General features: G+C 40.2%; 1 protein-coding gene across 5 annotated transcripts in view; it reads left to right on the forward strand.

Moving 5' to 3' along the window:
* Positions 1-13,194, forward strand: part of ARHGEF28 (Rho guanine nucleotide exchange factor 28) — a 524,944-nt gene that overhangs the window by 227,316 nt on the left and 284,434 nt on the right. For all 5 annotated transcript variants that reach the window (XM_033929274.1, XM_033929277.1, XM_033929278.1 and 2 more), the window contains one exon: positions 9,160-9,343. In XM_033929274.1, coding sequence (XP_033785165.1) covers positions 9,160-9,343 — 184 coding nt within the window. The remainder of the gene's footprint in view (positions 1-9,159; positions 9,344-13,194) is intronic.

Consider the following 13,194-nt stretch of genomic DNA (forward strand, 5'->3'; position numbering starts at 1 on the left):
TAGCTAGATCCCAAGTAGTAGCCAGAACTCAATTTCTGGGGGGACCTGGGGTGGACAGGGGAGGTGGGGGGGGGCATATATTTCCTGTCAGTTCTCCTACCCTCTTTCCTCTGCCTTCTTGAATTGCTGGCAGGGATGCTCAAGCCCTACTAGCAGAAGAGATTCTCTGCCAGAACCGTTAGGAAGCCAGTAGGGTTCTCCAGCTGCTGATGTCGGCACTTCCGCACATGCTCAGTTCAGTGCATAAACCGTACAGAAGTACTGGCACTGGCAGCTGAAGTATCCTGGCGGTTTTGTCGCTGCTTTAGCAATATGGGCACAGCTCCAGCAGACAAGCTGGCTGGCAGGGCTTGAGCCTCCCTGGTGCCACAGTTTTGAAGGGGTCCTGAGCCCAAAGTTGATTGAATTGTAGAGCAGTAAAGTTGTTGGGATAAAAATATTAACAATAGTTGCATTCATTGTAGTTATGATACTTTTACTTTTTACTCAAAAAGTATTACTTTTTTACTTAAGTAAATGTTTTAATGTGTTATTCATTGTACCTTTACTTGTAATGTGTAGAAATACATTTTTTTTAAATACTTTTACTTAAGTACGTTGACTAAGTACTTAAACAACATTGGTAACAAACAAGATTTGTAGATATGGCTGACTTTGCCAGTAAGTGTCCAAACCTACTGTTTGTGCCAGTGAGTATATTAAATGATGTCATATTCTAAGGAACAGACCAAGTTAGGTCTGGATTTGCCTATTAGACTAATCACACAATCTCTGCACAGTGGGGAAAACTCATACTGATGCAATTTATTCATTTTGACGTCATTTTGATTTTTTTTTCCATGTTGCCTTTTTATGATAAGATTTTTTTTATCATGTCCAAAGTATGAAAAAAGATTAATGCTCTGACTCAGGTTCCTGTCCCCAGACAAAAAGTACTTCTTTCACTCAGATTCTTTCATTCATACTTATAGCACCATCTACTGTTTGTAAACGACAATATTTGCATATCAAAGTTTTGAAGAAAAAAAAGAAACCAATGAAGTATATAATGCAAGTGAACAATAGACAGAGAACTTGCCAGCCATGCTTTCCATGCAAAACTTGTCATTCAACATTTGTTACTGATTCATCTTTTATTTCATAAACATTAGTAGAACAAAGTAATTGCTGTGTTGATCGACTTGGATGTGCAGAAATAAAGGTCAACAAACAAGTTAAACTAAACTAAACTAGAACTTAATTTTATAGACCGGGTCTTCGGCCAAAAAGGTGCTCAACTTGGTTTACAATAATGTAAGTATAGTACATAAATATAGAAGAAGAATGTAATCTAGAATGGCTTAATTTCCAAAGTGTTTTGTAAACAAGAAAGTTTTCAGAGCTTTCCAAAATAAAACGAAGGGGCCTAGACTTTTAAGTGAAAGCGGTAACTCATTCCAGAGCTCAGTTAGTTTGAAAATGAAAGAGTGGTTGAATCTCTTGAATGTTCTGTTTTTACCCCTAAGATAAGGAAATGTAAGTTTTTAATTTATTTGAACTCCTAGCGAGATGAAATCTGTGTACATTCCAATCTAAAGGAACCAAAGTAATAGAGATGCCAATGAGAATTTTAAATGCAATACAAACGCATTTAAATTGAATTCTAAGATACACTGGAAGCCAATGTAGTTCCTTGAGCAATGGGGTTGCCTGATCGAATTTACTCTTACCAAAAATGAGCTTGGCTGCGGTACTCTGTATCAATTGAAGACCCAGGTACATTGAGTTGCAATAATCCAACCTTGACAAAATAATTGACTGAACCAATACAGAGAAGTGTTGCTGATGAAAGAGCGCTCTTACTCTTCTCAGGATATGGAGGCTAAAGAAACACTTTAACAAGAGAATTTAGCTGATCCTTAAATGTAAGAGATGAATCAAGTTGTGACGCCTTTTAACTGAACTAACTAAATCCTTTTATGGGTATCTTTCAAGTGCTATTCTCTTTGGAGAATATCTACCTAATAATGTTGCTTAAATATAGAAGTATAGTACAGATTGCGTTACAGTGGAATTTTTTAAATAAAAGGTAATATAAAAGGAAGGAGGAGAGAGGCTGAAACCTGAAACAAAACCCACGGAGAATCAAAGCAGAATATACAGCTGGTCTGGTAATGGCTGTTGAGCAAGATGAAATCAGTGGGGCTGGGAGAAACACTAACTACATGGGTCAATGACTGGCTGAGTGGCAGACTTCAGAGGGTGGTAGTTAACGGTACCCTCTCTAAAACATCGGAGGTGACCAGTGGAGTACCACAGGGCTCAGTCTTGGGCCTGCTCCTTTTCAACATATTCATAGGTGACCTAACTCAGGGGTTTCAAGGTAAGGTAACGTTATTCGCTGACGACGCCAAACTATGCAATATAGTGAGAGATGGCAATTCACCCGATAGTATGACACAGGACCTACATTTGTTGGAGCTTTGGTCCTCGACCTGGCAGCTGGGCTTCAACGCTAAGAAATGCAAGATCATGCACCTCGGCAGCAAAAATCCGTGCAAAACTTACACCTTGAATGGTGAGACCTTAGCTAGAACTTCAACAGAGTGAGACTTGGGAGTGATCATCAGCGCAGACATGAAAACTGCTGATCATGTGGAGAAGGCTTCATCTAAGGCAAGACAATTGTTAGGTTGCATCCGCAGGAGTTTCTTCAGCCGGAAGCCTGAAGTCATAATGCCATTATACAGAACCATGGTGAGGCCTCATTTGGAATACTGTGTGCAATTCTGGAGGCCACACTACCGAAAAGATGTGCTGAGAGTAGAGTTGGTGCAACGGATGGCCACCAGGATGGTCTCGGGGCTCAAGGATCTATCGTACGAGGAAAGGCTGAAAAATTTGTGGCTGTACTCATTCGAGGAACGTAGGGAGAGAGGAGACATGATCGAGAGGTTTAAGTATATTACCGGCCGTATCGAGATGGAAGAAGACATTCTCTTTCTCAAAGGACCCTCAGCCACAAGAGGGCATCCGCTCAAACTCAGGGGCGGGAAATTTCATGGCGACACCAGGAAATATTTCTTCACCGAGAGAGTGGTTGATCCTTGGAACGAGGCAAACAGCGTGCAAGAATTTAAGAGCAAATGGGATGCCCATGTGGGATCCCTTAGAGCAGGGGTGTCCAATGTCGGTCCTCGAGGGCCGCAATCCAGTCGGGTTTTTAGGATTTCCTCAATGAATATGCATGAGATCTATGTGCTTGCACTGCTTTCAATGCATATTCAGTAGGGAAATCCTGAAAACCCGACTGGATTGCGGCCCTCGAGGACCGACATTGGACACCCCTGTCTTAGAGGGTTAAGCCAAGGGAACCTGTCACCAGGAGTGGGATCCCTAGGATAGTAGACTTGGGGGTGGGTCAGTAGAGTGGACAGACCTGATGGGCTATGGCCCTTACCTGCCATCATCTTCTGTGTTTCTATGTTTCTATGAGGAAACAAATCCACCAGTCAGGAGGGCAGTTTTCAAGCCAAATTGTGCAGAGATGCCAAGAGTAGACCATCCCAAAGAATGAGATTTCTTGCTCCAAAGAATGAGATTTCTTACTCCAAAGAATGAGATTGAAGGAACATAAGAATAGCCATATTGGGTCAGACTAGGGTTACCAGATTTTTCCAAAGGAAAATCAGGACCCATGGCCACGCCCACAGGCCCGCCCAGTTCCGCCTGCATCACTCCATGTTCCGCCACCAGCCCTTCCCCCAGATGGCATTTATGCATGCGCGGAAGCGACACGATGTCACGTGTGCGTGCGCGTGATGTCACTGCACTGCATCCGCACGTGCGCGGATGCCCCCTCCCGACATGATTTTGATAGCTTTTCAAAACCCAGACAAAGTGCCGGGTTTTGAAAAACCGTCTGGATCCCCGGACATGTCCTCAAAAAGGAGGACATGTCTGGGGAAATCCGGTCATCTGGTAACCCTAGGTCACACCAGTAGTCTATCTAGCCCAGGATCCTGTTTCCTCAATGGCCAATCCAGGTTACAAGTACCTAGCAGACACCTAAATAGTAACAACTTTCCATTCTACCGGCCCCAGGGCAAGCAGTGGTTTTCTCCATGTCCGTCTCAATAGTAGACTGCAGACAGTCCTCAGGTTAAGAACGAGTTATGCTTTTAAAGCTGTTCTTAAGTCGGATTTGTATGTAACTCAGAACTTGTAGATTTTAAGATTCTTGCTGCTTACCTCTGCTTCCAGCTGACAAAAGGGCCAACTTCCCCTACCTGTGTTCCATTTAAGATACAGCATGCACAACCACACACACACTGCTCTTAATGTGGCCATGCATCATTTCTGAATCTGCTGTAGGAGAAGTATAGGAGTCTAGGCCACTGGAAATACTGCTCACTGAAATCAAATGAAGCCGCAACCGTGTTCTTAAGTACGAGTCATACTTAAGTTGAGTGTGTAACTTGGGACTGTCTGTATTGCCTTTTCCACCAAGAACTTGTCCAAAACCTTTTTAAACCCATCTCCGTTAACTGCTGTTATATCCACTAGTAATGAGTTCCAGAGCTTAACTATTTTTAGAGTGAAAAAAAAGTTTGCTCTTATTGGTTTTGAAAGTATTTCCTTGTAACCTCATTGCGTTTCCCCTAGTCTTTGCAATTTCTGATAAAGTAAAAAGTCGGTTCACTTGTACCCATTCATCACAACTCAGGATTTTGTAGACCTCAATCATATCCCCCCCCCCTCAGTCATCTCTTTTTAAGCTGAAGAGCCCCAACTTGTAGGATTTCCTCATACAAGAGGAGCTCCATCCCCTTTTTCATTTTGGTCGCTCTTCTTTGAACCTTTTCTAATTCCGCTATATTTTTTTTGAGATATGGCGACTAAAATTGAACACAGTACTCAAGGTGAGGTCGCACTGTGGTGGCATTATACTATTCATAGCCTTATTTACCATCCCTTTTCTAATAATTCCTAGCATTCTGTTTGCTGTTTTTGGCTGCCACCGTACATTGTGCGGAAGGTTTCAGCGTACCTAGGCAGTTCCCTGGGAACCTTCCGTGCTGAAATTTGCCTTAAGTACTTTAGATTATTGTAATATGATCTATTTAGCTTCATGCAAAAAAGAACATCAAAAGGATGCAAATCATCCAGAACACAGCTGTCTGATTGATATTTAATGTGAAGAAGTTTGATCGTGTATCAGAATATTATCGAAGTCTACGTTGGTTGCAAATTGAAGCAAGACTATTATTCAAATTTGGTTGTATATGTTATAAGACATTACATTGTCTGGTGCCTATTTACTTCATTGATCACTAATCCCCTCCTTTACTAATGCGTAGCGCGGGTTTTAGCACCGGCAGTGGTGGTAACTGCTCCGACACTCATAGAATTCCTATGAGCGTCAGCAGTTACTGCCGCTGCTGACGCTAAAACCCGCGCTATGCGTTAGTAAAGGAGGAGGTAAGTTTGTTAACTGAAAGCATTTTGCTCATGTTTCCAGACTATTTACTTTCCCTTCAGTAAAAGGTTGTTTATACAAACAATTTTTTAATAAAATTCTCGCCTATCAGGCACCCTTGTGGGATAAGAGCTTTGATAATTTGATTTTAAGTTCCAACTCCTATCTAATTTTTGGGAAATTGCAAAAAAACTTATCTTTTTGACATTTTTTTTTTTTTTTTAATAATTGAATTGTAATTCACCGCGAATGCACAGTATTTTAGTATTTTAAACCTCACTGAACTATAAGGTAGCTGCGGTATATAAATAAATAGTTATGTTATGTTATGCTTGTGTTCTGTGGTACCTGATTTATGCAGTAACATCAGTGTGTTTGGAAAATATGTTGCTTTCCTGTAGAATGAAAGTATTCTTCTTACCTCATTTCAATATAGAAAATTGAAGGGAGATAAATATCATATGGCCTATATAATCTAACTTTTATGCTATACTATCATTTTTATTGATATACACTACTGCACATGGACACTATTATACACTATTGCACATGGACCTTGGTTTGCAAGCATAATTCATTCCAGAAGCATGCTTGTAATCCAAAGTACTCGTATATCAAAGCAAATTTCCCCATAGGAAATAATGGAAACTCAGACAATTCATTCCACAACCCAAAAACTTTAATACAAAATACTATACGTACTTGTATTGCAAAACCTCGCTCGTTTAGAACATTCACTACACTCCTTCAGCGTCAGAGAGAGAAGAACCATCGGCTCAGTTGTGATGCTCTTACGTGTGTATACTGTATGTACTCGTATTGCAAGGCCTTGCTTGTTTACAACAGTCGCAACACTCCCGCAGTGTCAGAGAGAGAACCATTGGCTCATTTGTGATGTGTGTATACTGTATGCATTTATATTACAAGACATTGCTTGTATAGCAAGTTAAAATTTAATCAAATGTTTTGCTTGTCTTGCAAAACACTTGCAAACCAAGTTACTTGCAATCCAATGTTTTACTGTATATCATAAAATTTGAATGACATGGGATAAAATTCCTCAAACTGTACATCCATTCATCACTTTCATATTTTAAATTCCTTCAGCTGTATTTGCAACCTAACAGATTTTTCAGCGTTCACATTTTTAATGTCCTATTTATAGTAATTTTCTATCTAATGTATTAAATTATTCCCATTTTTTGTAACATTTCCGGACTATGTGCAATTATGGTCGCCATATCTCAAAAAAAGAAATAGCGGATTTAGAAAAGATACAGATGGCGATGAAAATGATAAATGGGATGGGGTGACTTCCCTATGAGGAAAGGCTAAAGTGGCTAGCGCTCTTCAGCTTGGAGACGAGACGGCTCATGGATGATATAATAAGAAGTTTATAAAATACTGAGTGGAGTGAACAGGGTAGATGTGAATCACTTGTTTACTCTCAAACTGGGCAGCACCTTGCCACTCTTTCATCCCACATATAATATTTTTGGCTTCTTTTTTTAAAATAGATTTTATTGCTTACAATATTAGCAAACTGACAAGCAGCTAATAAATGTGTTTACCAAGACCTCAAACACCCGAGACACTACTTGAACTGATTTTGTGTCTTTACTGGGGTGACGTATTTATCATCGGTCTTGTTTAACTTTTTTAATGCAGATTATGATACCGTCTTGTATCTATATGGTGCTGTACATAAAAATGGATAATTTAGAAGAGCACTTAGCTTGTGGCCCGACAATGTATAAAGTAGCACTGATAAGAAGAGCTTTTGCCCGTGAGGAAATTCACCAGTGAAATGGCTGGGTAGTCGTCGGGCCACAAGCTAAGTGCTCTTCTAAATTATTCATTTTTATGTACAGCACCATATAGATACAATATGGTATCATAGTCTGCATTAAAAAAGTTAAAAAAGACCGATGATGAATATGCCACCCCAGTAAAGACATAAAATCAGTCCAAGTAGTGTCTCGGGTGTTTGAGGTCTTGGTAAACACATTTATTAGCTGCTTGTCAGTTTGTTTATATCAAGTTATATGATTAGTTGAACAAGCTATTTTTCCACTGATCCCTTAGGATTACAATATTAGCACATAGCAAAATGTCTAAGAAGAAGAGTAGATTTATTATGGCCACAGCATTGTACTACTTACAGTATTTTGCAATTACATATATGAATCCTAGTAAAGATTCTATCTAGATCATTTCAGGGCAGGGTGCCTAGCCTTTCGAGTCACACAGCTTCCACTATTTTCTGCCTTACCAGATGAAGCACAATTTCTGCCCTGCCTGGGCATAGATGGCATAAGTGCCAATGCACTACCATCATTTCATCAGGGGTTGCCGTACAAGCATATCCCTTGCAGATGCACTGCCATCACTTCTCCCATCAGGGGTTGCCCTAAAAGCACATTCCCCTCCTTAACCGTTGACTCCTTTTCTTTATGCCTTCAAAACCCCCCCCCCCAAAAAAAAAAAAAAATTTGGTCAATGTCTGGGCACCACTGTTTCTTTGGTACTAGTCCCCCTCCATAGAAGAGGGGGATTGCCCTGGGTCTTTTACAGCATCCATGTCACTGCAAGCATGTGACAAATCAATTTTACACTTTACCACTGTTAAGCTTGATTTGGTAAAAACATATTGCTGTGTGCTCTATCAGGCTAGGAACCCTCGTCGAATGCTGTGATGTGACCCCCCTATCTCCCTTAAATTGGGGCGGGTGGGGTAGAAGAGAGCAGTTAGAGATGCAGGTAAGTTGAAGATCGTGCACTTGCCAACTCCCCTCTTCATGCTCCTAGTCTCCACCCTTGACACTGCATCTTAGATTTCCCCTCATTCCTAACTGCAGCTTCTCATCTCCCTCTAATACCCTTAGCTACCTCCCATTTTCGTATTCCTGTTTTAACCTCTTAGATCTATCTATGACCCAGCCCTTTCTTCCCCCTCCTCCCTCCCTCCGCCCAAAAATCCTATCCCCAGCCAAGTTCTAGGCTGCCGCCTTTTTGTGTTTATGACTTTCCTATGCGGCATGATCAGTTTCTTTCCAAAAATACTAGGACAAGGGGACATGTGATGAAGCTACTAAGAAGTAGATTTAAAACAAACAGGAGAAAATATTTCTTCATATAGCGTGTAATTAAACTTTGGAATTCATTGCCGGAGAATGTGGTGGAATTAACTTAGCAGGGTTTAAAAAAGATTTGGATAATTTCCTAAAAGAGAAGTCCATAGGCCATTATTGAGATGTCTTGGGAAATCCACAGCTTATTCCTAGGATAAGCAGCATAAAATCTGTTTTACTGTTTGGGATCTTGCCAGATATTTGGGACCTGGGTTAGCCACTGTTGGAAGCAGGATACTGGGTTTATGGACCTTTGGTCTTTCCCAGTATGGCAATTCTTATGTTCTTATGTTTATATTAAAATTCCATATAAATGCAATCGTAATTTATATGATGTAAAATACAGAAAATGTAACTGCCATTGGTATCACTCAGATCTTTTTCCTCCACATTAGTAACTATCAATTATGTTAAAATATAAATGAATAATTATAATCTATTAGCTTAAAGCTTTTTATGGAGTGGAATATTTTACTGCAGTGGTCACTGTTGTAATTCATTCTGTAATTTGTTGTATTACATTTTGAAAATAAAGTAACGGATTATTTTTTTCTTTTGTTGTATATTTAGAGACCACTTGCAAAGAATCTCTCCTTCACCTGACAGCAAGACTGGGCCTATTACAGCTTTCCCACTTCCTCTTATCGCAGCCTGGAGGAGCAGAAGCAATGACAGTAAAAAACAAAGAGGGAGCAACACCAGTGGATCTGGCTGCACAGAATGGACACATTGAACTTGTTGAGATCTTTATGAAGTGAGTACTGTCCTCTCACCTTTTTTGCTCTTTATGCCCAATTTTTCTCTGCGATCTCTGCATATTCTCCTCTACCCTTCCAAACTGTATGCTTGGACAGCTCAGAATATTTTTGCTGGCCTGACAGCTGGAGATGTACCTCATCTAGGTAGCACCTTCTTCCATGCTCACTGGACATCAGGGGTCACTAAAGTAGCAGCAATTATCTTCTTTCCTTTAACACTACTGAAGAGAAAAGATAATGCAGCACGAGAGGAAATCTGAGTGATTATAAGGACAAAAAGAAGGAAATAAAAATAATTAGGTAAGCTGTAGTCTGCAGCTGAGTAAAAAGTCTTTTCTATTCTTTAGAGGCTGTTATAATTTCTTCTTTTCCAAGGCATTTAAGAGATACAAAACTGGATAACTGAGATGGTTCTAGGAAAACATACTTTACAGACGTATCTTATTATGCACTTGCACGAAAATCTGAGAAAATAGATTCCCCCAATTGAGGTTACTGCTGGTCTCGGAATCAAAAACTGTTGCCTCTTTTTTTGCGTTTCCTTGGAAACATCAGAATAAATCTGGATTTTATGTCCCCAAAACTCTTTAGACCTGTTCTTAAAATACATTCTCATGATCCATTCTTTATCAGGTAGCAATGCTACTATTAATATGAGTATTGCTGGAGTAGCAACACTTTCGTCAGAGTCTTCTAATAAATTTGTAACTTTCAGTGGTGTACCTTGTTGATTTTTACTTTCAAACTGTTGCACTTGTTTCTTTGGAAGATAATATGCATGAACGGGGAGGAAGGGGAGGCAGTTTTATAACAGGGCACCTACTACAACACATCCAGAAGACACAGGAATTTGCTTAATTTTTCTTGCATAAAGAAATAAAACTAGGGGGGCATGGTTTGGTTCACATATGTAGGTGACCCTACTGCACATGCTTGAACTTTTTTGCGCCTATAGAAGCTGTCAGTTGCCAGCAGACCGCCGATGAGTGAGGAAGTGTAAGTGAGCGTCATCCCAATTTTCATTTTTGACAAAATGACAAAAAAAGTTGAATAACAAACACTACTGCATTAAATTTTGTGTAAAGTCCTCTTGTCCTTCTCTCAGATTATGAATAAGTTTGCTATTCCTGGGCCAGAATTTTTTCACTGGCTACAACTATCTCACTACATAAAGAAATGCTCACATTCCTTCTCCAAATATCCTAATTTGTGTGCTTTTTTTCTCATTTTCGCATTTAGGATTCACTCTAGGACACTCCACATCCATTTTCTATAAAGAATTGTGCTCCAAACTCTGTCCCAGGTCTAAAAGATCCACAGATGTATGGTCCAACGAGACATCTTGGACAGGCTTCTCAAAGGACTGGGAGACATACTTTACCAAGATTATTCGCCCCACAGCATCTTTTAATGTCTCCCAGTCTTTATACTTTTTATTGTATAAAGCTTCTGGATTTCGAATAAGATGTTCCGAGCTGGCCTCCTAGACTGTAATCTCTGCTGGCACTGTCACTTGAACCTGGGAGACTTACATCACATGATTTTTACTTGCCCTAATATTGCTACCTTTTGGTGTCAAGTGTGGCATATCATCAAACAAATTCTCCCATTACAATCTGAGCTCAATACTAATACTGTATACTCATTTTCTGAACTCTCGCAATTGGAGATTCTCTATCCAATTGGCAGAAATCCTTACTTAATATCCTACTAGCAATTACCATTCAAATGATTCTTTATAATTGGAAGTCCACGGATCTACTGAACACCACATTTTGGTGGAATACAGTCCTCATGATACACTTATATGAATACAAAGAAGCGGACTTCTCCAACAGACAAACTGTAGTCATTAAAATATGGGCCCCCATAGTGAACTTCACTCAACAACCAATGGCATTTCCACTATAACTTACTGCAGTATTACTACGTACTGAAATTAATTAAATTATATAGATTTTCAACATTTTTACAATTTTGTGGTGAATATCCCTCTTACACATTCTGTGCTTATTTCCTGGTGATTGGGTCTAGTACCCCCTTCCTTCCTCTCCAAGTTTCACTCTTGACTATTATGGGATTGCCTTGTGTGATTACATACTGTACTTTCATAATACCTACGTGTTTTTTTAAAAAAAAATATTATATCTGTAATATTATCTCTGTATCAGTGTGTGTTCATGCTTTGTTAGATGCCGTATCTGTTCTGTTTTATTTGACTAAAAATTTCAATTAAAATATTTGAAATCAAAATTTTGTGTAAAGCTTGACGACTACCAATTGGAAATGATCCGCAAGATTCAACAGGCCTTCGGGGACGAAGTAATGAGCACCACATAGATAAAGGAGTAGTACAACCTCTTCAGAGATGGCTGCACATCAGTGGAGAATGAAGCACGTTCTGGTAGGCCCTCAACATCCAGAAATGAGATCGTCATTGACCAAGTGAGGACCCTGGTGATGCAGGATCGTCGAATCACCAAGGGATACTACCAAGAGGTTCTGCGTCGCCGTCATAATGCTGTGAGACACAAACGGCCAGACCTGTGGGCAGCGGGCAATTGGCAGCTCCATCACAATAATGCACCTGCCCATTCTTCACATTTGATACGGAGTTTCCTGGCCAAACACAACATACCTGTGATTCCTCAAGCTCCCTACTCTCCCAGCATGGCTCCGTGTGACTTCTGGCTTTTCCCCAAGCTGAAAATGCCCCTGAAAGGGACCAGATTTTAGTCAAGAGAAGACATCGTGCATAATGCGATAGACCAGTTGTGAGCAATCTCAAAAGAGGCGTTCCAGCACTGCTTCCGACAGTGGCAGAACCGTTGGAAGAAGTGTGTGACAGCCCATGAGGACTATTTTGAAGGAAATTAGTATAAGATTGTTGTATCTGAATACGAGTATTTTTTTATGACTAAAGGTCTGATACTTTTTGAACAGCCCTCCTATGTTCCCATTGACTTGGTAGAACTCAAGGAATCTAATCTAATCTTCTATTTGTGAGTCGCATATATCTATACAGGCTCAAGGCGACAGATCAAAGAAAGGGGATGTAGAGGGGGAAAGGGGTATGGAGAAGCTAGAGGAGTGAACATAGAAGTAGGGGGAGCTGTACAGAAATTAAGACAGTTAATTGTCAAAGAGGTGAGTCTTCAGATTTTTTCTGAATGTGGTGTGGTTGGTCTCTTTCCTGATAGCTTCAGGTAGGTCATTCCAGGTTTTTACAACCAGATAAGTTAACATAGAGTGGAAAATTCACTTGTAGTGAAGGTATTTTGTGGATGGCAGGTTTAGTTGGATTCTGTTAAGGATTCTTTTTGATTTCGATCAAACGGTAGAGAATAATTAGATGAGAGGGGCTGCTGAGTTTCCGTATAGAACCTAGTATAGGATACATGACGATTTGAAAATTATTCGGGATGATATTGGGAGCCAATGTAGTTGCCTGATGAAGGTTGTGATTGAATCTAATTTCTTTAATTTATAGATTAGTCTAATGGCTGTGTTCTGGATTAGTTGCAGTTTGTGGAATAGAGTAGTGTTAATGCCAAGGTAGGTGGAGTTGCAATAGTCTAGTTGAGGCAGGACCATCATCTGGATGATCAGAGCAAAATGGTGTGGGTGGAAGTATGATCTTGTGAGTCGCAGTTGACGCATAGGCCCTGATTCTCCAAAAGTGCGTCCCGATTTTAGGCAGCTGTAGGCGTCCTACAGCTGTCTAATCAGCCAATTGGGATGCACGTTTAAAAAAAAAAAAATGCTCCCCAGGCAGGCTGCCTATATTGAAGGCGAGGCCCGCAAGACACCTAGGCCCTGATTCTGTATAGGACGCCCGGGAGAGGCG

Source organism: Geotrypetes seraphini, chromosome 1, assembly GCF_902459505.1.
Source record: "Geotrypetes seraphini chromosome 1, aGeoSer1.1, whole genome shotgun sequence".
Lineage (NCBI taxonomy): Eukaryota > Metazoa > Chordata > Amphibia > Gymnophiona > Dermophiidae > Geotrypetes > Geotrypetes seraphini.